General features: G+C 52.0%; 4 protein-coding genes and 1 pseudogene across 4 annotated transcripts; 2 read left to right on the forward strand and 3 right to left on the reverse strand.

Moving 5' to 3' along the window:
• Positions 1 to 309: 309 nt before the first annotated feature.
• Positions 310 to 3,045, reverse strand: PRDX2 (peroxiredoxin 2). Its single transcript, XM_019746203.2, has 6 exons — positions 3,023 to 3,045; positions 2,449 to 2,560; positions 2,199 to 2,352; positions 1,474 to 1,596; positions 1,202 to 1,332; positions 310 to 633 (listed from the first exon to the last, which is right to left on the reverse strand). Exons 2-6 carry the CDS (start codon positions 2,549 to 2,551, stop codon positions 548 to 550), a joined length of 597 nt encoding a protein of 198 aa, XP_019601762.1. The 5' UTR covers positions 2,552 to 2,560; positions 3,023 to 3,045; the 3' UTR covers positions 310 to 547.
• A 291-nt stretch (positions 3,046 to 3,336) lies between these two features.
• THSD8 (thrombospondin type 1 domain containing 8) lies at positions 3,337 to 5,675 on the forward strand. The gene is made up of 3 exons (XM_074338052.1): positions 3,337 to 3,487; positions 4,514 to 4,750; positions 5,536 to 5,675. The coding sequence occupies exons 1-2, from the start codon at positions 3,337 to 3,339 to the stop codon at positions 4,711 to 4,713; spliced, it is 351 nt and encodes a 116-aa protein (XP_074194153.1). The 3' UTR covers positions 4,714 to 4,750; positions 5,536 to 5,675.
• Positions 5,676 to 5,804: 129 nt separating this feature from the next.
• On the forward strand, positions 5,805 to 9,803 carry RNASEH2A (ribonuclease H2 subunit A). Its single transcript, XM_019746201.2, has 8 exons — positions 5,805 to 5,937; positions 6,148 to 6,219; positions 6,346 to 6,472; positions 6,586 to 6,673; positions 8,024 to 8,161; positions 8,262 to 8,349; positions 9,346 to 9,469; positions 9,591 to 9,803. Exons 1-8 carry the CDS (start codon positions 5,811 to 5,813, stop codon positions 9,727 to 9,729), a joined length of 903 nt encoding a protein of 300 aa, XP_019601760.1. The 5' UTR covers positions 5,805 to 5,810; the 3' UTR covers positions 9,730 to 9,803.
• Positions 9,804 to 14,323: 4,520 nt separating this feature from the next.
• Positions 14,324 to 16,102, reverse strand: LOC109454913 (phosphoserine aminotransferase; annotated as a pseudogene).
• A 2,500-nt stretch (positions 16,103 to 18,602) lies between these two features.
• RTBDN (retbindin) lies at positions 18,603 to 21,481 on the reverse strand. The gene is made up of 5 exons (XM_019746202.2): positions 21,099 to 21,481; positions 20,479 to 20,545; positions 20,245 to 20,355; positions 19,629 to 19,725; positions 18,603 to 19,055 (listed from the first exon to the last, which is right to left on the reverse strand). Exons 1-5 carry the CDS (start codon positions 21,265 to 21,267, stop codon positions 18,828 to 18,830), a joined length of 672 nt encoding a protein of 223 aa, XP_019601761.2. The 5' UTR covers positions 21,268 to 21,481; the 3' UTR covers positions 18,603 to 18,827.
• Between the last annotated feature and the right edge of the window lie 3,246 nt (positions 21,482 to 24,727).

A 24,727-nucleotide genomic window follows, 5' to 3' on the forward strand; every position in this document is an offset into this window, starting at 1 on the left:
AGAAGGATCACAATTCTTAAATGGCATTTGAACCCAGCATGGCCAATGGCAAGGGATGGGTACTGCCCTGCAAAGCCAGGTTCCTTTAGGGTATCGTGGGACTTGCTCCCAGCAAGGGGCAAAAGTCACCCCCACCCTCCACAACTGCTCTCAGGCCAAGGCGTGAGCAATGACCATGAGTTGACTGGTGAGCATGAGGTAAGACTGTCACCTTGTGGTGAAGATAAGTAACTACAGTGTTAGTTTCCCAAGGCCAGAGCCTGGAGGAAAGGGGAAGAGGGGAAACATCAGAACACACCAACAGACTCATATTTGTCCCTAATACTTTATTGGTCACCTCTAGGCCTGTGCCTCACTAGGTGGGCTCTAGGGAGGGGTTCACCATTCACCACTCAGCTAGGAATACGAGACGGCCGTGGCCTAGCCTTCCAGGATCATTGACTGGAACGTGAAGGGGCAGGTCTGGCCTTTCCAGGGCCAGCACAGGGCACCCAGGTAGGGGCACAGGTGGGGACCAAGAGCCCAAGCTTGGCACCCGTCTGCCAGCCTAGTTGTGTTTGGAGAAGTATTCCTTGCTGTCATATACGTTGGGTTTGATTGTGTCACTGCCTGGCTTCCAGCCAGCGGGACAGACTGTGGGAAGACACAAGAATGCACAGGTGATGCTACAGCCCCATATTCAAGGTAGGGAAGTAGTGAGAGGCAAAGCAAGAACCCAAATTGCAGAAGAAAAAGCCCACAGCCAAGTGGTCCAGACCCAACACCACGCCACATATCGACAGAAGCCCCCAAGCCCAGGTGCAGGATTTTGTGGCTGATATTTTTATTTCTTTTTAGCCCCATCTTTCTCCCTCAGCCCTAGCCCTACTGGACTTTGAGAGACTGGTCAAGCTGTGTCCTCCATCTGAGAAGGTACTCTGATGCAACTAACATTATTCAAGCCTGCTGTGGCACAAACCTTCTCAAATATCTTCTCTATAGATCTTTATTACCTCCCAGCACTCCATCCTTATATTCGGGTTATCTCTCCCACCAGATGAGAAACTTCCTGCAGACAAGGCCCTAAGCTGAATCTTCTTTAGGGTCCTCACATCCATGTCACCCAGGTGATAGAGCAGGCAGTGAATGTCCGCATAAGTGACAGAAAGAGGGGCTGTGTATCTACTCACGTATGAACCACTGTGAATGTGTGCCCACTCACCTTCCCCGTGTTCATCTGTGTACTGGAAGGCCTGGACCAGCCTCAGAGCTTCATCCACGGAGCGCCCCACAGGCAAATCATTAATGGTGATCTGGCGAAGGATACCCTTGCCATCGATGATAAAGAGGCCCCTAAAGATATCAGTGTTCACTGTGAGGAGCTGGGAGCATCATCTCTCTGCCAGCCACAGGGCTGGGGGTAGGGAGGGCATCGCCTAAGAGTGGTCCCCTCACCCTGAGCATGGGAGGTGTTCCCTGAGGACCCCATGGTACCTGTAGGCGATGCCTTCATCTTTCTTCAACACACCATAATCGTGGGACAAGTTTCTGGTTACATCGGCCAGGAGGGGGATGTTCAGGGGGCCCAAGCCTCCCTCTTTCCGGGGGGTGTTAATCCTGGGGGGTAGAGGAAACAGGGCTGGGACCTCAGGCTGGGATGCCTGGCACAGCAGGGTTCTCACTCTGTGGGCCTGGGGTGTGATAAGAGCTGGAGAGGGAGTACTGGAGACAAGAGATAAGGGGCTTTAGAGCAAGGCCCTGGGAGTCCCACCCACCCCACCCTGAAGTGGGTGCAGGGGCTGTTTCCCACAGCTGGGAAGGCTAAGCCAATGCGCCTGTTCTAGCAAAGTGGATTCACACGTGCTGCAGCCTCACGCATCTTGAGGCAGAGTCCCCATCCTCTTCTCTAGCTGTGTGCTGGGGCCCAGCCCTTGACTCCCTTGAACTGGAGTTGCCACCTTCTTGAGCTAGTTCTTGGGAGGGAGGCTGCTTTGCTCAAAGTGAGATAAAAAGCATTTGCAACTCTGCACCAAGCAACTAGTTTCCAAATGCTAATTACCGTCATCATGGTTCAGGACCTGGGCGTCATTTTTCCTTTATTTTAAAGATGAGAAAGGGAGGCGCATAGGTTGAGCAATGGCCACTAGAACACACAGGTCCGACCCTATACAGGTGTAGGCTTGGCTGCACCCTCCCTCCCTGCTGGTTCCCGCTAATACCAAGCCAGGTGGGTGAACTGCGAGTCCACAGAGACCCCCAGCACCTCGCAGCCCAGCTTTCGGAAGTCCTCAGCATGTTCGCTGAAAGCGATGATCTCCGTAGGGCACACAAAAGTGAAGTCCAACGGGTAGAAAAAGAGGACCACGTATTTCCCTGAGGAAGAGGGCAGGAATAGACGAGGAGTGAAGGCCCATCGCCTCGAGTGCCAGGGCGCCGCCCCAGTCTGGGCCCCCTCCAGGTCGCCCTCACCTCTGTAGTCGGAAAGCTTCACCTCCTTGAAGGCGCCCTCCACTACGGCGGTGGCCTGGAAGTCCGGGGCGGGCTTTCCAATGTGCGCGTTACCGGCGGCCATGACTGAAAGCTGAGACCCCCACCCCCGGCGCGGTCAGAGCGCCCGGGAAGACCCTTTGTCTCACTTCCCAAGGTCATGTTGCGTCCTGGGCCCGATGACTGAGTCAGATTGGCTGAGGCAGCGGCACTGCCCCGCACCCTCCCTGGTACCCGTTCTGAGCGGCCTTGAGACCGCGGAGACCCGCCCCTCCGGCCAGCGAGAGACGCCAGGCCGCAGCCGCGGGGCCCCCATTAGCTTGTCGCCGAGCGCGGTGGCGCTGGCCCACGGCCCCGAGGAGCCCCAGCGAGCAGGGAGCGGGGATCCTGGCCATGCGGCCTGCACTCCAAGGCTCTGGCCTCGGTTTCCCCCACCAAGGACAAAGGCGGCCACCACAGCGGGTGGAAAACAAAGGTGGCCAGCGCTGAAGTTTGAAGAGGGCCGAAGCGGCTCCAAAGGGCTCCCCCCAGCTGGGTGCGTTCTAGGTGTCCCTACCTGCGTGGGGAAGGGCGGGACACAAAGAGCAGCGGACACGCAGACTCAGCTTCTCAGCACCAAGTGCGCTCAGAGCCGCGGAGCCTTTTATGCGTGGCCGGAACCATGACGCGCAGGGCGGGGGGGTGGTAGACTAGCAGAGCGGTCGGATCCACTGCCACTGCAGGGGTGGAGGAGAGGAGCCGGCCGGGCCCACGCGCCTGCCGACCGCTGGGGGAGAGGCTCAGCCGCGGGTGGCGACCACTGCGCCCGCCCACGGGGACCCCGCGCCGGGCTCAGCCCCGGAGCGCGCCGGGGGGCAGTTGGAGTTCCGCATGGCCGGAAGCCCAGAGGCTCTGCTACTGCCGCCTCTGATGCTCCTGCTGCTGGTGACTCCTGCCCAAGTCTCCCCCGATTACCATTATTTCGGCGAAGGGGGCAAAGGCGACACCTGGGAGCAACTGCAGCTGCAGCATCAGAGAAAAGGTAACTGCAGTTCGCGGGTGTGACGGCGCGGAAGGGTGCCCAATCGCTCCATTTTGCCAGCTGGCTGCAAACAGACCCTCTTCCGTGGACTTCAAATCTCCGCCCACCTTCGCACTGGTCTGGTCACTTTTCTCTGAGGCTCAGTTTTCTCATCTGTAAATTGAAATAGAGACTGCCTTTAAGCAGCTTACATGGTTTTTCCATCTCCGCCCTTCCTACCACCTACCCATGAGTTTATGGACGTGTCTGCTTGGGTCCTGCTCACGTCCTCTCTCCATGCAAGCTGCTTAAAGAAGAGGGCAGGTCAATTTCTGAAGTCAGAGAAGGCCCGGCTTAAGAAGATAGGTAACCAACAGCTGGCATGACAAGAAAAGCGAAAAATGCAAAGATTCAGGGGGAAGAGTGAGCCAGGGAGTTTTGTGTGACGGAGGCTTGATGAGTTGGGACCTGTCTCATAGGGGTTTAGGGAGAAGTCGGTAAAAGAACCCTGTAAAGGGTGTGTGGTTAAGTGCGCAATAAGTTGTAGCTGCTTTTAAAAGTGATCACACTCGTTTTTGTTCTACTACTAACACAGCGTCAGGGGCTTTAAGTACCTTTATTGTGCCAATTATGTCATTTAATTTACCACTTGACAGAACTGCTGGTCAGGTGGCACTGTGGCCACTGGACAGGCTCATGATCTCGGAAGACAAGAGTCAGCTTCGGATAGTGGGCACCAAGGGTGTTGTACCACAGCCCCAACTTGGTAGGCTGTCATAGGTGGGACGTGTCAGTTTGCAGTTCCTCTGGGCCACTCACCAGATGCGTGAGCTCGGAATGGTGCCTTGCTCTTTCTACGTCTCAGTGTCACAACCTGGGACTAATGAGCAGATTCAATTAGATCATCTATGGCAGGGTGCCTGGCGCAGAGGCACAGCCCTGCAAACATGAGCTGTTGCTGTTACGGTAGTGTCTTGATCTTCCTCCCCTCTTAGAGGAGAGCTTGGCGGGTAGGTTCCCCACCACCACCTGGCCCTCCATCCCTAGACGTGGAAGACTCACTCCTTGGCCCGTGGGGAAAGTGGCTCTGTCTTTGCGACCTGGGCAAGCAGGAGCGCAGCCGAGAGGTGCTGGGCACGGCGCCGGGCCCGGTGTTCATGGACCGCGAGAACCTGGTGCAAGTGCGGCCCTGCGGGCAACGGGATTGTTCCTCTTGCAAGCCCATCGACTGCGACTGGAGGCCCTGAGCCCGGGTGACAGACGGGCGCAGAGGAGTCGGGACCGGTGCGGGCTGGCAAGTCCTCTGGGTGGGCGGGAAGATAGAAAGGGCTGTGGGGGGGGGGGGCGCGTAGGAGGTGGGCACCTGGAAGGAAGAACTGGGGTCCTAAGCCTGGGGCTTGAGGGTGGTGTGGGGAGGAGAGAGCTGAGCCCGGAGATGTGAGCACGGCTGATATCCGAGGAAAAAGGAAGAAAGATGGTGGGGTACGGGGAGGGGGAAACGGAGATGGAGGAGCTGTGACCCTGAGGAAGGGGCATGAGCTTGGTGAAGGCCAGGGACCCACAGGCAGAGGACATGAGTCCCGCTGAGACCAGGGAATAAGATGCGGGGAGAGAACGAGAAGGGCGGGGTGGGGGTAGGACATGAACCCAGAGATGGGGAGAATAAGTCTGCGTAGTGGACAAAGACTGAGCAGGAGTCTGTTGAGGTCTTGAGATCTCAGACCTCGGTTGGAAGGAAGGGGAGGCTTAGCCGGAATGAGAGAGAGGATAGGAAGAGGCGGGGCGGTGGAGATGCGGTTGAGGTACTGAGAGGGAGTTGGGGGGATCCCATCTCCGAAGGCTTGAGCGCAGTGGGATCAGAGATACCTAGTCCAGGGTGCTTAGACTATGTGGAGTGTCAGGGATCGCGGGTGCAAATGGCCTCTAGAGTCCAGGTAGGGGACGGGGACCCAGTGATGCGAACCATTGAATTCTGGGAGTGTAATGGTGTTTCACCTTCTAGGCCCTGACTGGGCGGGTCCTCAAAGGCCCGCCTCAGTGCCTCGTTTATTTTCCTTTCCTCTCACCAGCTCCAGAAACCCCGGAGCGGAGCTTCGAAAGCGACCCCGCCCACCCCGTTACCCAAACTTTGAGCTAGGCAGTGGGCCTCGAGAACTACAATTCCCAGAAAGCCGCACGGCAACGGCGTCGGCTCCGTAAACGTAAACGGCGGCGGGAGCGTTGGGGGCGTGTTCTATGCTCCGATTGGCCGGGAGCGGAGCCACCGAGGAGTTCACGAAAAACGCGCGCCTAAGCTGCGCCTGCAGACCTCATTTCTGTGGCTGGTGGCGGCAGCCGAAGTGGCATGGATCTCAGCGAGCTGGAGAGAGACAATACGGGCCGCTGTCGCCTGAACTCGCCTGTGCCCGCGGTGTGCCGCAAGGCGCCCTGCGCCCTGGGCGTCGATGAAGCGGGCCGGGGCCCTGTGCTGGGTGCGCCTCCAGGGCCGGGGTGGGGGAAGCATATGATAAGGGGGATGCAAATTGCCCAGGAATGGGAGCCGGGATTTGTACCGGATCCGGGGTGGGGGTGGTGATAGTGGTGGTGGCCATGGCATTGGTGATGGCACCGGAAAAAGCGGTGATGATGAAACATGGAAGGCGGCTTTCACGGGCTCACTGGTTGGATCCCACTTCCCCCAGGCCCCATGGTCTACGCCATCTGTTATTGCCCCCTGTCGCGTCTGACAGATCTGGAGGCCCTGAAAGTAGCAGGTGAGCCTGATGTGTACGTCTGAGAAGGGTGTTCCTGGAAATGTGCAGGGGCGGGTGAGCAAACTGGAGAGAGAGAGCAGGAGTTGGGAGAACCAGCCACTCCTTCTCTCCCAACCCATCTCCCAGACTCAAAGACTCTGTCGGAGAGCGAGCGGGACAGGCTCTTTGCGAAAATGGAGGAGGACGGAGACTTTGTGGGCTGGGCACTGGACGTGCTTTCTCCGAACCTCATCTCTACCAGCATGCTTGGGCGGTGAGGGATCCCGGGGGGGGGGGGGGGGGGGGAATGGTGGAGGGGCAGCCAGCATGGGCTGGCAGGGATCAGTGGCTGGAACCGGGTTGACTGGGCTCTGTCTCCCACTGCAGGGTCAAATACAACCTGAACTCCCTGTCCCACGATACAGCAGCTGGGCTGGTGCAGTATGCGTTGGACCAGGGTGTGAAAGTCGCTCAGGTGAGCTAACTGTTGGGTTGCCCCCATTTAATCACCTTGGGATAAAGTGGAGGTATGAGTGCAGCGGGCGATTCACCATCAGACATATCTGTAGTACCTCAGGAATATTTGTTGCTACTGTTGACTTCCTACTGCTTTTCCTACCCCAAAAGTATGCCCCACTAAGGACCATAGTAGTCCACCCCACCTCTCTGTATCCTAAAGGCTCAGTGTCCAGAACAAATCACACATCTGTTTACCTGCCCTAGCCCGGGGCACCCTCCCCTCCTGGACACCTGCCTCATCCTCTTCTCTGGTCCCCCCACCTCCAGCCCCCTCCCCTACCATCTGCTCCCAACACAGCAGCAGCAGATAGTCATCTTTTTGAAATGTAAATTTCAACATTTAATTTTCTGATCACAGTGATAATTAAATAAGGAAAACTCACACCCAAAGGGAGGAGAATGAGATTAAATTACAATAGAGAAATATAAGTTGGCATGGCATGGAGTGTTCTGAGGCAAAGAACGAGCTGTTTTGAGAGAATGACAAAGGCAAATACACTTGAAAAAGGGAATGGAACAAGGGAGGCCTTGCTGAGGAGGTGGCTGAGGTCCAGGACTGGAATGTGGAGCTGGCAATGCAGTACTAGAGCAGACTGTCAAGGGCTCTGGTCTCACAGGTTCATGGCCATGTCAGGGGAGACAGATGGTAAGCTGGTAAGCAAATAAAGGTGATTTCTGAGAACAATAACTGCTATGGAGATCACTTTCCCTGCTAACTTCCCTGACCTAGCCATGGGGCCTCCCTACTGCTGTGTAACATACTGGAAATGGTCCCAGCTCAGGGCCTTTGCACTGGCTGTTTCCTCTGCGTAGAATGCCTTTCCAGACCTCCAAATGTCTGGTTCCTTCATCTCTTGCCGTACTGTATTCAAATGTCACCACCTCAGAATGACCTTTCCTGAACCTTCCCAAACCCCCCTTGTTTAAAATGATAACGTTTTCTGATTCTCCCCTATCCATTATTATTTACCCTGTTTCTTGTCTGTGGCCTTCGCCAGGGTGTTCCACTCCAGGAGAACACGGATTTTTGTCTGATGTGTTCACTGCCATGTTCCTGGCATCTAGTGTAGCCCATGACATACAGTAGGTGCTCAATAATGGGTAGAATGGGTGCAGCTTGATCAGGGAAAGTGTCTTTGGGAGGTGATGTTTGGGCTGAACCCCCTGAGAAATATGCAGTGTAGGGACAAACTGAGAGAAGAGTATTCCAGGAAGTGGGAACAGCAAGTGCAAAGGCTGTGAGACTGGATCATTTGCACAGTTGTTTTTCCGATGTTTGTTGAATACATTTCTGTCACTGCTGCAGGTATTCGTGGACACCGTGGGGCTACCAGAGACATATCAGAAGCGGCTGCAGCAATGCTTTCCCGACATTGAGGTGACGGTCAAGGCCAAGGCAGATGCCCTCTACCCCGTGGTCAGTGCTGCCAGCATCTGTGCCAAGGTCAGCCCCTTGCTGTCCATGTCTGACTCCCAGCATCCCTCTAGGTAAGGAGCAGGTGTGGCCCTAAGAGGGAGACCATAAGTACTTGTCTTTCCCACAGGTGGCCCGTGACCAGGCCGTGAAGAACTGGCAGTTTGTGGAAAAACTGCAAGACCTGGACATTGATTATGGCTCCGGCTACCCCAATGGTGAGCAGATAGATGGCAGTAGGCGCTGCCTTGGGAGCTGTCCTGAGACAGCGATACTGGTGATGTGATAACACAGATAGGGCAGGCCTGAGAGTCGTTCCGCTCAGCCCATAGCAGAAGAGGCTGAAGCCCAGACTGGAGGCCCCTTGCTCATGGCTATTGTATGGGAGAGTTGTATTCCAGCTGGCAGGGTCCCGCCCTCCCTATGTCTCTCTGGAGCCCCAGTGAAGGACTGAGACCCACAGTGGGCATCGTCCATTTGTTAAGGGGAAAGGAGCATGGTGAGGGGCACTGGCTTGTCTCCACTGCCCGTAGCTTAAATCCATCATTTTCTTCCCATCATGAGGCTCAGTTTCCTTATCTGAAGTGGCGATGATTGTGCCCTCCCAACACACACAAGGGCAGATTTGAAGACTCAGTGGCTGGGTTCAAGGAACCTTCTGGTCCTTCTGAGGCCCAGGAAGGAACTTGCAGGTGGGTTGGGTGACACAGTAAATCTGTGATTAGAACTTAGGTGAAGCCACAATGAGGAAACCAGGTTCAGGCCAAAAACAGTTTGGGCAACATTCAGTGCTTACTGAGTATCTGGTACATGCCATGCAGGGCCAAGCCTGAGGATATAGCTGTGAGCAAGACAAACAAGGACCCCCCTGTCCCTGCTGAGCTTACGGTTACATGGGGGGAGATGGGCATTAACCTGATGGTCCACAAATGCTGGTTTAATGACTATTGTTCTTGGTGGACAAGGGAGATGTCTCAGGTGGTCTCTTTAAACTGCACCTTGAGCAACTGTTGGTGAAGAGTTGAAGGGGGAACTGCCTGTGCAAGGTCCTGAGGCAGGGAGATGTCTCAAATACTAGGAGGTGCCTCAGGTACTCAAGAGGAGGCCTAAGATGAGGTGATTGGGTCTCACATGCCAGGCTGAGGAGCTAGGACTTTATGGCAGGGCAGGGCTCAGGGGCCATGACCTTTGCGTACCTTCCCCCCCCACACCAGATCCCAAGACAAAAGCGTGGTTGAGAAAGCATGTGGAGCCCATCTTTGGCTTTCCTCAGTTTGTCCGGTTTAGTTGGCGCACGGCCCAGAGCATCCTGGAGAAGGAGGCGGAAGTCGTTACTTGGTGGGTATCCGGGAGGTGCTGTGAGGAAGGAGGGAAAGAGGCCAGGGCTCAGCCCAGCTTGGGAGAGCTGCCAGCCTCGCCCCACCCCAAGGTGGTCAGTGACACCACCTCTTGCCCACAGGGAGGACTCTCCAACAGAGGAAGATCAGGTGGGACTTGGGAAGATCACATCCTATTTCAATGAAGGCCACCGAACCCGCCCCCGCCTCCCTCACCGGTACTTCCAGGAGCGGAGCCTGGAGTCGGCCACCACTCTCTAGGAGCCAGCCTGAACCCCCGCTTTTCCGGCCTCTCCCCTTCCCCACAGTTTGTGATTAAAATTACTTAAAGCCAAGCGTGGGGGTTATACTTGGGGTTGAGGGAATTGGGGTGTGCACTGTGGCTAGACCCAGCTAGTGACTTTTGCAACCTAAACAAGAAGGGCACTGGTTGATTTTATTTTAAAATATATATTCGTATGATACAGATTAGGAAGGAGCACATTGAGAAGCACCCTGCCTCCAGCTCACTGATGGGCTTACCTGGGTATCTCAGTCTGTTTGGGCTGCAGTAACAAAATATCGCAGACTTGGGTGCAGCTGGATGGCTCAGTTGGTTAGAGTGCGAGCTCTCAACAAGGTTGCCAGTTCAGTTGGATGGTGGTGTGCGCACCCTGCAACTAGATTGAAAATGGCGACTGGACTTGGCGCTGAGCTGAGCCCTCCACAACTATGGGAGGACAACGACTTAGAGCTGATGGGTCCTGGAAAAACACACTGTTCCCCAACAATCCCCAATTTAAAAAAATAAAATCGCGGACTGGGTGGTTTATAAACACATTTATTACAGTTCTGGTGGCTAGAAGTCCAAGGTCAGGTGTCAGCATGGTCATGTTCCGGTGAGGGCTATCTTCTGGGTCACAGATTGCTGACTTCTCACTGTGTCCTCACATGGTAGAAGGGGTGAGGGATCTCTGTGGGGTCCCTTTTATAAGGGCACTAATCTCATTCTTGGAGGCTCCAGACTCATAACCTAATGACTTCCCAAAGGCCCACCTCCTAATATCTTTGGGGGGTTAGAATTTCAACATAGGAATTTTAGGGAGACAAACATTCAGACCATAGCAGGTGCCTTCTAGGTCCTTCCAGAGATAGCTCATGTTACAAACATATGCACAGATACATTCTTTCCTAAAGTTTCTTTTACACAAATGGAAGCAAACTATACCCTAGATAGTGTACATTACTCTTTGTGCCACATAATATCGAAGGTAATTCCAAATGGGTATCTAAAGACTTTCCTTATTACTTTCATAGCTAAAGAGCCCTCCCCATTGCTTCTCGGCCTTTTGGCTAAGATCAAGTATAAAGAGCCCTCCGTGGCATGACTGTCCCATAGTTTATTTAATGCCTCTATTTTTTAAAATTTTTTTATTGGAGAACAGTGTGGTTCACCAGGACCCAACAGCTCCAAGTCATTGTCCAATTTTGTGGAGGGCTCAGCTCCAAGTCCAGTCTTCGTTTTCAATCTTTAGTTGCAGGGGGCGCAGCCCACCATCCCATGTGGGAATTGAACTGGCAACCTTGTTGCTGAGAGCTCTCCCTCTAACCAACTGAACCATCCGGTGACCCTATTTGATGCCTCTTAATATATGCTGAGCTGTTGCTCAGCTTGCTATTAAACCTGTACAGCAGGGAACAATCAGGATGTGCCATCATGTCTTGTGCACAGATTTCTAGGCGAAATCCCCAGAGTTGGGCTTGCTGGGTTAGAGAAGATATGTGTTTGTAATTTGGAGAAGAGCTATTTTGAAATTCCCTTCTGTGGTGGCTTGTACCCAATGGCACTCCTGCCAGCAATGTAAGTGAATCTGTCCTGACAGCGACAGGACAGATTTATTTCATTCCATGGAAGTTTGGAAGTCAGGTGGCTAAACAACTTAAAAAACACTTTTTCCTTTTTTTTAACCCATCTTCCATTTTGCCATCTTTGGTGTTTTGCCTCTCATGGTCTCTAGATGGCTGCCATAGCTCCAGGCATCACATCATAACCTGCAAAGTTTTATCTCCCAGCAGCTGCCCTTCCTGGCTAGAAATAGGACACATGTCCATGCCCAAGGCAATCCCTGGCAAAAGGAGTGGAGTATTTGGGGTAAAGAGTCAAGAATTGATACCTTGAGCTGGGCAGAGGCCCATCCTTCCCAACCCTTGAACCCCACCTTGAATAGTGGGATTTTAATGGAAAAGAAGAAAAAAGATGGCTCTTTCTTTTTAAATAAATGCTCTGATGGCAGAATCCCAGGGCATTGTGGGAGTATTATTTATGGAGCCTGTATTAGTTGGCTCTGGCTGCCATAACAAAGTACCACAGACTGGGTGGCTTAAACTATAGAAATTTATTTTCTCACAGTTCTAGAGGCTAGAAGTCCAAAATGAAGCAGATTTGATTTCTTCTGAGGCCTCTCTCCTTAGCTTGTAGATGGCCACATTCACTGTCCTCCCAGGGTCTTCCCTTTGTGTGACTGTGTCTGAATCTCCCCTTCTTATAAGGACGCCACTCATGTTGGATAAGAGCCCACCCATTTAACCTCATTTAACCTTAATTACCTCTTTAAAGGTCTATCTCCAAATACAGTCACATGCTGAGAAGTCCTGGGGGTTAGGACTCAAGTTATCGTTTTTTCTCCGAAAATAAGACCTAGCCGGACAATCAGCTTGTCATGCAGGGAGTCATGCAGCATCTCTATTCCCGCTCCCCACATAAGAACGCAGGACATGGTGAGGCCAAAAAGGAACACCCACGGAGCCATAGATAGGGGAGTCACACCACTGTAGTCTCTCTGGCGGCTGGATTGGAGACACAGGAAGCAGGACACACACGATCTGCAACCCGCCGTCCGCTTCTCTGCCAACCAACCTCACTTGCTAGCTGCAGTTCGCCTCTGCAATCTGCAATCCTTGCTTGCTAGTTTAACCATGACAGTTATATCAGTGGCTAATGGCTAACTGGTTACGGCTGATGGCCAACTAGTCACAGCTGATGGCCATCTACTACCTGAGCCAGCACATTTCCACGTGAGGCCGAGAGCCTGGAAATTGCTCTCTGGGACTCTGTGCCCACACAGCTCTAATGCATCTTTTGGAACAAAAAGTAATATAAGACCCGGTATTATATTATATTGTATTATATTAATATTATTCTATTCCATTCTATTCTATTCTATTATAAGACCCGGTCTTATAGTAAAATAAGACCGGGTCTTAATATTAATTTTTGCTCCAAAAGACGCATTACAGCTGATTGTCTGGCTAGGTCTTATTTTGGGGGAAACACGGTATGAGTTTGGGGGAGTGTGGTTCAGCCCATAACAGAGCACCTCCTCTCCATGCAGTTTCTGTGCTGGACAGTGGGAAGCCAGCACTAATCAGCTAGAAGGATCCCAGACCTCTCATTGAGCACCCACTGAGGTCCAGAGAACCTGAAAATGCATGATGGGGAGGCTGGGTCTGGTCTGGATCTCAGAGCCTGAGAAGCCAACTGGCCGAGATCTGAAGGGTGGAGGGTGGAACAGATAACAAGAGGGTGAAGGGGGTTCCAGGCAGTGGGAACAGCAAATGCAGATACCCTGAGACCAAGGAAGAGCTGCAGCCTCCCTATTCCCCCCACCAAGGGACACATTCTATTCAAGCCTCGGCCTACGACGATTGTAGTTCCAAAACATTGAGCCTGATTTCATTTATAATTTTGCCCTGTCCTCTTCTATGCTGTAAATTTGTAACATCTCAGACTTGCGTTTTTCCCTCAGAATTATTAGAATTACAGTTTGTCTTTAAATAATAGGCGTTTCTGACTGCTGAGGTAATTTGCCTGGGCAAGATGAGGAGAAACTGTCCCCCCTTGTCTCACAGCTGGCTCCAGGTGGAAACTAGCGGGCACCCTAAAACTGTAACTCACAAGGGTTACTTTTTTTTTTTTCAGTGACTTTAGGACTTTAATGTCCATCATGTATTCAACATAAAATACTGACAACTGATAAGCAATAGGGGAAAGACTCTTCAGCAAGGATATTCCAGAACTCACAGCATCACTCTGATCAAACACTATAATGAGATGCAGAACCGTACACCTGAAATCTATGTAACTTTACTAACAATTGTCACCCCAATAAACTTTAAAACAAAACACTATAACAACTCTTAAATGAATAAACGATAAGGGAGTTTAACAGAGATTTTTAGTTTAACTAGAGATTAGAATAACTAAAATATAAAGAACCAACCAACCAACCTTCTCTTTTAGTCACTGAAAGGAAAATTAAATTGGGGAACTTCTAAATCTTATGGAGCTTAAAAAGGGAGGAGGAAGGGAAGAGACACAGCTGTTGAAAATATGGTGCTATAATGTACAAGGTCAAGGATTCTAGCAAATTCTCAAAGTCTCTACATATACCACTGAGAACCGCATTAGCAGAAATATAAATGCATAGAGATATAAACTACTTGTTATTAAAAAGACCTTGCTAAATAAACATGGTTTGTCACTTCTATCTCTTTATGAGAACAACAGTGTAAAGAAAGATCTCTAGTTTGCCCTTCAGCCTGGAACTGCTAAATACTACGGGTCAATGTTGACCTGAATTACAGCTGAGGAACCCAGGAGACCCCCCCTGATGTCATTTTAGAAAGGATTAAGATTCAGCACATAGAAAAGAAAAAGAAAAAAAAGATTCAGCACCTAGTGGACCCCACCCACCCTCCATGCTGTGTATCTGTGCATTTCCAAAAACAATTAACTTCACTTTGTATAATTAAGTCCACAGGCAAGTTTGAATACTGAGATCTAGCCAGAAAAAGTAGCAGCAAAGACAACATAAGCTGGAATTGCTAGAAAAGCTAAAGGAAGGTATTTTAAGTGCTTCCAGTTCAAGTCAAAATTAAGTCCCACCAGCTTTGCAGAGCTGTGGATATTTTGCTGTTATTTGAGGGGGGGAAATCTATAATAAACATGTTCCTTTGAGAAAAATACCACGTTTAAGTTTTTGAAGCCATTGCTAAGTTACTTTAAATTTTGTACTTTGTTCAAGGGCAAAGTATATATTGGGTAGGATGTGTTCATAGGTGATGCATCTCCAAAAAGTTCTTTATGAAGGTAGCCAGCTCCTGAATATCCTGGATTTTGACGGCATTATACAGAGAGGCCTGGATGCCTCCCACAGACCTAGGCCCTTTCAAGGAAATCATATTGAGCTCAAGAGCTTTCTCGAGAAACGTTTTTCCTAAAGCATCGTCTCCTTTGGCATTGCCAATGCAGAGTGGAATATTCATCTTGCTTCTATTCTGGGGCTCCACTGGACATACATAGAATCCTTGAGAATTATCAGTAATATCATAAATCATTTGCGATTTGCTGGAGCTAAGCTTCTCCATGGCTGCTGCCCCGCCGTTGTTCTTAGCCCATTCCAGAACCAAGCACACCACGTAGATGCTGAAGCAGGGAGGTGTGTAGTACAAGGAGCTGTTGCCGGCCTGCATTTTGTCCTCTAGGATGGTGGGGCGCTCTCTGAGGGCGAACCCTAGCAGGTCATCGCGGATGATGACCAGTGTGACCCCTGCAGAGCCAACGTTCTTCTGCGCACCAGCAAAAATCACACGGAACTTGGAAACATCCACTGGCTTGGATGGGAAGTTTGCGGACATGTCGCAAACCAGCGCTGCTCCCCCAACATCAGGGATAAAGTCAAACTCCATGCCGCGCACGGTCTCATTGGCGCACTAATACACATAGGAGGCGTTCCCGTGTACCTCCCGAGTGTAGGGTGGACGATATTCGCAGTGCCAAACTCCTTGGCTTCTGCTGCTTTAGCTGACCAAGCTCCTGTCACCATGCAGTCGGCACACCTTCCTGCTTGCAGGCCAATCAGGTTTAAGGGGACAGCACTGCACTGGCCAGACCCACCTCCTTGAACTAAAATCACCCTGTAGTTTTCTGGATCCGCTAGCAGTTGCTGCACAAGATTCTCTGTGTTAAGAATCTTAGCAAAATATGATGACCTGTTGTCGTGCGGGAGACCCTGCTCGCTGCGCCATTTGTCATGCGGGGCGGCCTGCGGGGTCTCTGGTCCCGCTCCCCACATAAGAACGCAGGATATGGTGAGGCCAACAAGGAACACCCATGGAGCCATAGGTAGGGGAGCCATACTACCACGGTATCACTGGAGGCTGGGCCCACCGGACGCCGACCTGCCATCCGCTTTTCCGCCAACCGACCGACCGACGACTCTTCTCCACTCTCTCCTCTGTTCCTCCCTCTCAGCTCTCCTCTTCCGCTCTGCTCGGCTCCTCCTCGGCAATCCTCGGCAGTCCTCCGTAGTCGCAGCAGTTATACCAGCGGCCACTTGGCTAACCGGCCACAGCCAACGGCCAATCAGCCACAGCCAAAGGCCATTCACCACCCGAGCCAGTACCCCTTCACGTGAGGCCGAGAGCCTGTAAACTACTCTCTGGGGCTCTGTCCCTACACCTGTGGTTCATTTCAAGAACACTAATCCCAACACTTTTGTAGGCTAATAATTCTTTTTGGCTCTCTAACAATACCGAGCACGGCAGCTTGGCAGGCCCCGGGTTTGAAGTTGACCACCTGCCTCGGGGTGTCCATGGTGCCAGGGTGCGGATGGCAAGTCAGCCGGAAAGTCGCAAATGTTACCTTTAACAGAAGTCTTCAGATCCATAGCTCCTCAAAGCGGGCTCCCCAGACCAGCAGTATCAAGCTCACCTCAGGGCCCCACAGCAGATATGTGAAGGTCCCCAGGATCTGGTTTAAAATGAGGTTGACAACAACCCGTGCTTCCTTTTTTTTAAAAAAAAGGTTTTATTGGGGAAGGGGAACAGGACTTTATTGGGAAACAGTGTGTACTTCCAGGCCTTTTCTCCAAGTCAAGCTGTCCTTTCAGTCTTAGTTGTGTGCAGCTCAGCTCCAGGTCCAGTTGCCATTGCCAGTTGCAGGGGGCGCAGCCCACCATCTGAGCAAGAACCCAGATAAGCCCAGGGAAACCCCAGAACCATGAAAGCTAATAATGATTGTTTTACACCACAGAGTCGAACCGGCAACCTTGAGGTTGAGAGGACGCGCTCCAACCAACTGAGCCACTGGGCCAGCCAACCTGTGCTTCTTAAGGTTCTGAAACAATCAAACAATCACTCCTGCTCTCCTTGGGACAGCACTGTGTGTTATTATCTCCCTCTGCCCATCTTCCGGTTGCTGTCCCAAGATCCTCACTGATGCGCCTCCCCTCCGGTCTCACCCTCCTGTGTCCTGCTTGTAACTGGCAGGTAAGTGTCAGTCTGATGGATTTTCCCCTGTGTAAACCTGGCCCTCATCATCAGGTCGAAGTTGCCTTTGCCTGGGGTTCAAGGCCTTCCATGATCTGACCCCCGTTCCTACACTCTGTTCCAGGCTCGCTGACTAGAACCTGAAATCTCCAGGCCTCCTGTTTGAAATGTCCTTCCCCCACAGCTTGGTCATTTGCCCGGAGATCCTTCCAAGGCTTCTGTCACTTTTCTTCTTTGAATGCCTACTTATCCTTATCACCAGTAACACAGAATATAACATCATCAACAACGATAATGGATGACATCAACATTTATTAAGTGTTAATTATGTACCAAGCACTTTCCAAGTGTTTTATTCGACATCGCTGTCATTAGGAGGTAGAATCTAGGATGCCTCTCCTTGAGTATGAGCTGGCTTTAGTTACTCACCTTAGTGACTAGAAAGCAGGTGACACTGTGACTTCCAAGTCTTGGTTGTCAAAGGTGAGACAACTGTCACCTGGTTCTCTTTCTTGGGAAATTTGCCCTGGGAATCTAGCTACTATACTGTCAGGAAGCTCAAGCCACAGGGAGAGGCCATGTGTAGCTATTCTGGCCAATAGCCCCAGCTGAAGTTCAAGGCAAAAGCCAGCACGAACCACCAGACAGATGGGTGAGTGAGGAAGCTTTAAGGTGACTCCACCCCCAGCCTCTGTCTGCAACTGCATTAGACACCCTGAACAAGAACCCAGATGAGCCCAGGGAAACCCCAGAACCATGAAAGCTAATAATGATTGTTTTACACCACGGCGTTTGGAGTTATTACACAGCAGTGCATAGCCAGAACAACTGGCATGAACTCATTTAATTCTCCCAACAATCCTATGAGAACAATTATAATTCCCATTTTACAGATGAAGAAACTGAGACTCAGAGGGCTGGGCAATATGCCCAAAGTTACAGCATGAGTAAATTGTAGAACTGGGATGTGAACCCAGGTGGATGTACTCCAGAGTCAGGGTCCTAACCACCAGTATCCATAGTCAATATATTTTCATTCCCTGCCCAGTACCCCTCTCCCTTCTGGTTCCAGCACCTGACTTTTCTTTGGGGGGACCACTCCTCTTCCATCCTCAGTCCCTGTGGTTCAGATGGAACTGATGCTACCATGGGCCTTCAGGCAAAAGCCCATAACCTACATCAGGCCAGTGAAAGCAGAGCATTCCCCTGGGCACAATGATTGGTTTGGTGATGGGCTCATGACGAGGCTGGATCAGTGAGAGCCAGCCCTGGAACTTTTGCTGGTTTGACAGAGAAATAGGCCCATTTACCTATGGGAATCATGGAATTTCTGTTCCATCTTTGCTACTGTGAGAAAAAGATATACATTCCCAGCATCATTTAAACACCTAGATACAGCCATTTCTGAAGCTTAGCACTGTCTTGGCTAAATGCATTTTGAACCCAATTGTCTCTTGCAGCCAAAAGAGGCCTGGTTGCTACTCTCTCAATGAGATACTTCTCTTATGTCATTCCATTTTCCCTGAGGTCAGGGAATGAACATGATCTACTTTAGCACAGTGCCTTGACATAGGAGGCGTCCACCAATCTTGCTCTATTGAACTAAAAGGGACCTTGCCCTGTTTTCCAGGTGAAAAAACCAAGGCTCTCCTAGGGCTTGTGGATGAGAAGGATTAGGAGTAGTGCTTACAACCCAAATCCTGAATCTGAGTCCAATCCTTTGCCTTAGTCGCTAACTCTAGGACCTGAGGATTAGAAATGAGACACCCATCACTTTCTGGAAATTATCCTTCCCACCTGTTTCCCCAATAAGCAGCCACATCATGTGCTCTAGCTGGCAACTTTATTCAGGGCGGAGAGGAGGAAATGAGCTTGCGTTGGATTATTGCTCGAATAATCTGGAAAGGAGCGAATCTCTGGAGCCCCAGGGAGGAGGGACAGGGCTCTAGAAACTGGAAGGCAGAGGGAGGGGGTGGCGCTCTAGGTGTCTAGAGGGGCAGGGAGGGGATGCGAGGAAAGAGACGTCTCTCCCAGCCAAGGCCAGGCGCCCCCTAGGGGACGCTGCCGCTTCCACTGCCACTCCCGCTCCCTGCAGCGTCCAGGATCCAGGTCCGAGGGTGGCGGGAGTGCGGGAAGGTGGTTTCCCGAGACCTCCGTCCGTGTCTGGGATGCGGACGCACAGAGATGGAAATGTTGAGGCAGTGACCAGCGCCAGGAACGGCCACCCACAGCCCGTAGCCCAGAACCGAGCGGCAAAGGTCCAACCCGTCAGCGAAGGTCTGGGAGAAGGGTTGGAGTTAGGACCCGAGTGAGCGGAGTGCAGACACCTTGGGGGCGCGGTCGTCTGGGGGCTGGCGGAGGGCGTGTTGTGGATCTCGGCCTTCGGAAGCGAAAGGCCGGGAGGGAGTTCGTTTGAGCGTAGGGGCCTGGGCGAGGGCGGGGCGAGGTCCTGGGGCGGGCATTTCCCACCTCTGGGTGTTCCCAGGATTCTAGGGGAGGGGCTATAGTAGGGGCGGGGCCTTGTGGAGGGAGAGTAGTTCCTACTGGGGGGGCCAGATTAAGGCTGGGCCTTGGGGAAGGTGACTCGGGCCTCTGGGTCTTTCAGGGGGGACTGTAGATGAGCCTACGACAGGGACAGTCCTTTGGGAGGGCAAATTCGGATTCAGTGGGCCTTAGAGAGGCTACTGGCGTATGTATTCCACTATGGAAGTTGGGCTGCAGAAGGGCAAAGGGTGGGAGCGGGAGTCTTGGGAGTGAGTGACAGTCCAGACTCTGGCGCTTAGGTGGGTTAAGACAGCACATAGTAAGGGGAGGTCTCAGCCTCTTCCCCACAACCTCTGTCCCATGCTTACCTGCCCATAGGTATTGCAGCCAGGGCAGCAATTCCTCTTTTCAAGGAGTGGAAGCCATGTTGGGCCGCAGGTGATATCGCTTTCGCAGGTGGCAAACCTTGGATTGGTGTGGAGAGAAGAAGATGCGTAAAGGCTCTGCAGTCGCGTTCCAGTGGGATTCCAGGTCTCCACGGATCCTTCCCGTGTCTGTCCCTTCCCCAGATCCAGGTCCCTCCTCTTAGGACCACGCCTCTATAAACACCATCCTCCAGATTTCACTCTGCCCCATATTCTCCACACATACCCAGGGCCCTGTTACAGCTGGCCTCATCCCAGCAGACTACAAACCATCTATTCCAGGCCAGCCCCTTACATTCTCAACACTTTTTGCTTTTCTTTTCAATCAAGAAGCCCCACTCCTTTTAAAACGACATGGAAGGCCATGCCTCCATACTGGAGGCTTCCACAGGCCCCGCCACTTTCTGTGTAGCTTCTAAACACTAGACCTCAGCCATTAGACCTTGGCCGTGTTGGAGGCAGGTCACGCCACTTCAAACACTAGGACCAGCAGCCTCAGATCCCGTCCTCGGCCCCGCCTAAAACATAAGCCACGCCCTTCACACCCCGCCACTCCTACCAGGCATCGCAGAGCTCCGCGCAGAGCGGCTGTGTCTGGCGTAGACCCAATAGTAGGAAATGGAAGCGACCTCGGAGGGCAACTTGGAGGTGTTCCAAGAAGGATTCGCACCTGAATATCGGGAGGGACCGGCCTGGTTGGGTCAAGATGCTCAGGGGCTCTGGCATCTGGCTGGGGCAACTGAAGTAAAGATCACAAGGAAACGCTGGGGTGGGGGGGGGGTGCTGTACTTACCCGGGGCTCGGCTGCCCACAGCGTTCTGGGAGGATTCCAGGGTCGGATGCCTCTGGTGTGTCCATCTCTGAAGGACAACAGGGCCATGGAGAAGAGAACTACTTTGAGTTGGGGTCTTGAATCCTCAGGTATGGTTGGGGAACCAAAGCCTGGGGGTCCCCTGAATAGAGGAGACCCATTATATCATTCCTCCCACACATAAAACTTAGAGACACTTCGCTTGAAATACAAATGCAGCTTCAAGTAATAACAATTATTTATCATAATCAGATAATTATTTTTTTGTCCCTGGTAGTGGTATAACTTCTCAAATGCTTACATGCTCTCACAACAACTTTACAACATCCCTATGAGGTAGGTTTATTATTTCTCCCCCTTTTTAATGGCCCACATGAGACTCAGAGAGGTTAAGTGACTTGCCCAGGGTCACACAGCTACAAAATGGCAGAGTTGGGATTTGAACCCAGGCAGTCTGACTTTAGAGTCTATTCTCTTTAACCACCATTCTTCAGCACTAGCCCAGGCTGCTCTAAGCCTCTGTCATAAGGAAATTCTGGTATTGCTATGGTGCAGTGGGGGTTCCTGGGTGTTGTGAGTTAGTCAGGGTCCGGAGTACTCACCTGCCAGGTGTAGCTGGCCTGTGCCCAGGTTCTCTGCCAGGCTATAGTGTCTCTGGGACCTAAGTGGGTGTGGGCGGCTCCCTCCACAGGCTGCTAGCAGGATCCATGCCAGGGTCAGTTGCAGGGCCCAAGCCAGGCCTCTGGGTTGAGTGAGGCCCCTGGAGGCCATATCCACCTGTGATATGAGTCAACTGGGATATGGGGTGAAGTTCGGCCGTACTTTTCTGGGAGCTCAGAGTAGTACTCTCTTGGTGCACACCCAGGAGACAGTGCCAGGCAGAGCAGAGAATGGGCAGTTGATGAGGAGGCAATGGCCAAAGACCTTCAACTCCCAGGGGGCCACCAAGGCCTGTCTCTGACCCAGGAGCTCCTCCATCAGACTCTTGTCCCCTCTATCTCTTCAGGCCCAGATGCCCTTGGTACCATTCTCCCTTCACACCCATCAGGGTCTCCCACCCAGTCAGCCGTTAGGCAACCCCCTCCATGCTCAGAACTAAGGGGATGTCCCCAACTCTTTTGGTGTCCCTTTTCTGTCCAGTAATTCCTCCCTATCTTCTGCCCAGTCTCCTTCCTCCCTCTCGATCCCTGCTGGCCCCTCTCATGGTCACCTTCTCTCAGTCTACAATCGGCTTAGGGGCTGCCACCCAGGGCTGGGCCTTTGGAGCCAAGCTTGGTTGTGTCAGGATGCTGGTTCAGCTGCTGGAGTCAAAAATCCCCAGGGAAGAGGAAACTGGAGTTTGTAGAGACAAGACAATTCTCTCCCCTCTTTTGCCCCCTTGGGCCACCCCTTACCTGTCAGCAGGATTGCGTTCTAGGGTGCTACTGAGACACCTCAAGGTTAAGTACAGGAAACGGTGGCAGCTGAAAGGGGCGTGGTTTGACACAGAGGAGGGGTTTCCCACCGCTCCACCCCCTGCTCCAGCTAACCAAAGGCTTGAAGACTTGGGACCAGTGTGTATACACTCTCGTGTTTGCCTTTATGTTGAGGTTATGGATCTATATGTGTGGGGGGTGTCGAATGAGGGTGTGTTTGTGTGGCTCTACGTGTGTGTGTGTTTATGTTGAGTGTGTATGTGTTTATATTTGTCTCTTGGTTGTGTGGTTGTGTGTATGTGTGTTTGTGTTCAAAATCTGGATAAGGAGGACTGTATGTGTCCCAAGCCAAGTGTGTCCAGTTGAGTAAGAGTAAGATAATAAATGTAGGGGAGGACATGTAGGATCAGGATAGGATGGGTATCCTTTGAAAATGTTGGATCAGTGGATAAAGATTGACCATGAATGTTGACCATGAGTGAGCAAGGGGGTGTTGTCATGTGTGGAGAGGGTGTGTCTGCATCTGAAATGTGTATGTGTGTTTGTGTTCCTCTGTAGTTTCTGGGAATGTGTCCACTGGGAACATTACATCAATTCATCCCTTCATTCACCATTTATTGAGCACCTGCTATATGTCAGATTCTGGGGAAGCAGTAGTGATCAAGACATGAAAATCTCAATCCTCATAGAGCTGACATTCTAGTTGGGAGAGTCTGACGAGAAAAACACTCCAGCAGTAGGTATACACAAGTGCATCCATGTGTTGTTTGGAAGGATAATGTGTCTGTATGTTGGGTGAGAGTTTGTCTATGTGTAGCCGAGCTTCCTTTGGTTTTAGGACTATGTGTGTGTGCTTGTGTTTGTTGAGTGTTAGTATGTGTTGATTGTGTGTGTCTGCACTTGCTGAGTGTGTATATGTCTGCATTTTCTGAGTATGTGTTTGCAGAGTGTGAATTTATGGGTATATGTGTGTGTGTGTGTGTGTGTGTGTGTGTTTATGGAGTATGTGTTTGCAAAGTATGTGGATATGAGTATATGAGTCTATGTTTGCTGAATGTGTGTTGGTATGTTCACGTTTGTGTGTATGTTGGCAGAGTGTATGTGTATGTGTGTGTGTGCTCCTGTGCTCACAGAGTGGGCATATGTGCTTATGTGAGTGATGACCACTACTGCAAATCTCTCTCCCTTCCTTCTGAGGCTACTGCAGAGTTTTTGTCTGTCTGCTTTACTGCTGTACTCCTAGATCCCAAAACACTAATTTGCACGCAGTAGGTGCTCAATACAAGTCGAGTAAATTAACAAATCAGGAAGCACTGTCTCTGGTGCCCCCTGTGGGCACACATTGATGTCCTGGAAGTGTCAGCAATCAAGACCTATTGGACCTAGCCATCCCCCAGCACATTTGGGGTAGTCCAGGGTGCTCGTAGGTCAGATCTATCCAGCCTCTGGGCTGTGCCTCCGACTAGCCCTTTCCCTCCCCTGACCTTGGTCCCCGACCCTATGCACGGATTTCAGTACTGCGGACAGGAGCGCACGAGATCAGCACCACGGAGAGCTCCCGCGGTGGCCCGCGGGGGCGAAAAAGGCAGACACCAGCGGAGTCCGGGCCTTGGACAGAGAAGTGTGAGCAACAGACTCAAGGAGACGGCAACACAAACATGCCGACCAACAGAGACAGAGAGAAATAGACAGATAACACAGGCAAAAAGCAGAGATGAGACAAGCGCTCGGGGAACACGAGGGCATAGACCTCTATGTCAGCCTGGTTGGCAAGCAGGGGTCATTCCTGTACAGAGACCGCGCCCTTCAGGGCCCTCGGGCCACTTATAGGCTGGAACCCTTGGACAGCGCCTTCCCCACCCTGCCCCCCCCAATGCCTAGACTTGGAGTGGGGAGATCTCTGACGCTTTCCACTCCAACTCTGGGAAGCATGGTCAGTTTGGCCTCAGCTGTAGAAACAGTGCCGGAGGATGGGGTGTTGAAAATAGCTTCAGCTGCCCCCCTCCCCAAGGACAAGCTAATCGCTTCTATAAATACAGCCCGGCCTGGCCTGGCTTCTTAATCCTGACGATGAGGGAGGGGGTCACTGGAGGGGCTGCAGGGTTCCCTGAAGAGGGAGAGGAGGCGGTGTATGAATGTAAATTTTTTGTGGGGGCATTTCCCGTGAAGACGGGTCTCCTCGGTGAAAATGTCACTCTGTAAGAATGGGATGTGGGGGTCTCATGGGTGAGGATAATTTTCCACAAAGAACATGGCTTTTAGGGGTTCTTTCATTGGGGGTATCCTCACCAGGCTCCCCATATGAAATGTCACCTGTGGAGATTTTTCTCTGCAGAAATGTCTCTTACTGGGGGAGAGGGTCTTTTGAGAGGAGGCGTCATCTCTCCGAGACCATCTGTCTTAGCAATGATTTTCAGGGTGAGGGGAGAGTTCCTGATTGAAGAACGCTTCCCTGTGGAGACTGTGTCCCTGTGGGAATGTGTCTCCCTGAGGGGTTCGCTGGAGGGCGTGTGTGTGTCTGTGTGTGTGTATGTGATCGCATAGGAAATATATGTCAGTGAGAATGTCGCTGTCTTGGGGTGTTTCTTGGGTTGGGGACTTCTCTCTCCTGAGGTCTCTCCTTATAGGGTTCTTTAGGTAGCTTGGCTCTCTCAGGGTTATCTGGAGGCTCCTTCCCCCGCCTGTCACCAACCCCCCCTACAACCCCGCCCCCAGCGCGGACAGCTTTGGCGGAGACCCGGCTCGGGCGCCCAGACGCAGTGACGGTGTGGGGCCCGCCCCACTTCGCTCCGCCCCCGCTCACCCCTCCCCGCCGC

This window comes from Rhinolophus sinicus, linkage group LG07 (assembly GCF_036562045.2).
Source record: "Rhinolophus sinicus isolate RSC01 linkage group LG07, ASM3656204v1, whole genome shotgun sequence".
In the NCBI taxonomy this organism is placed as follows: domain Eukaryota; kingdom Metazoa; phylum Chordata; class Mammalia; order Chiroptera; family Rhinolophidae; genus Rhinolophus; species Rhinolophus sinicus.

Coding starts and splice junctions, on each gene's coding strand:
- PRDX2 (XM_019746203.2), bottom strand. CDS start 2,551: ATGGCCGCCGGTAACGCGCACATTGGAAAGCCCGCCCCGGACTTCCAG. Junction 1,597..2,198: donor CAGTTCACCCACCTGGCTTG/GTATTAGCGGGA, acceptor TCTACCCCCCAG/GATTAACACCCCCCGGAAAG. Junction 1,333..1,473: donor GATGAAGGCATCGCCTACAG/GTACCATGGGGT, acceptor TGATATCTTTAG/GGGCCTCTTTATCATCGATG.
- THSD8 (XM_074338052.1), top strand. CDS start 3,337: ATGGCCGGAAGCCCAGAGGCTCTGCTACTGCCGCCTCTGATGCTCCTG. Junction 3,488..4,513: donor GCTGCAGCATCAGAGAAAAG/GTAACTGCAGTT, acceptor CTCCATCCCTAG/ACGTGGAAGACTCACTCCTT.
- RNASEH2A (XM_019746201.2), top strand. CDS start 5,811: ATGGATCTCAGCGAGCTGGAGAGAGACAATACGGGCCGCTGTCGCCTG. Junction 6,473..6,585: donor TCTACCAGCATGCTTGGGCG/GTGAGGGATCCC, acceptor CTCCCACTGCAG/GGTCAAATACAACCTGAACT. Junction 8,350..9,345: donor TGGCTCCGGCTACCCCAATG/GTGAGCAGATAG, acceptor CCCCCACACCAG/ATCCCAAGACAAAAGCGTGG.
- RTBDN (XM_019746202.2), bottom strand. CDS start 21,267: ATGGCCTCCAGGGGCCTCACTCAACCCAGAGGCCTGGCTTGGGCCCTG. Junction 19,726..20,244: donor GCGGAGCTCTGCGATGCCTG/GTAGGAGTGGCG, acceptor CACCAATCCAAG/GTTTGCCACCTGCGAAAGCG. Junction 19,056..19,628: donor GCTGCAATACCTATGGGCAG/GTAAGCATGGGA, acceptor CCCTTCTCCCAG/ACCTTCGCTGACGGGTTGGA.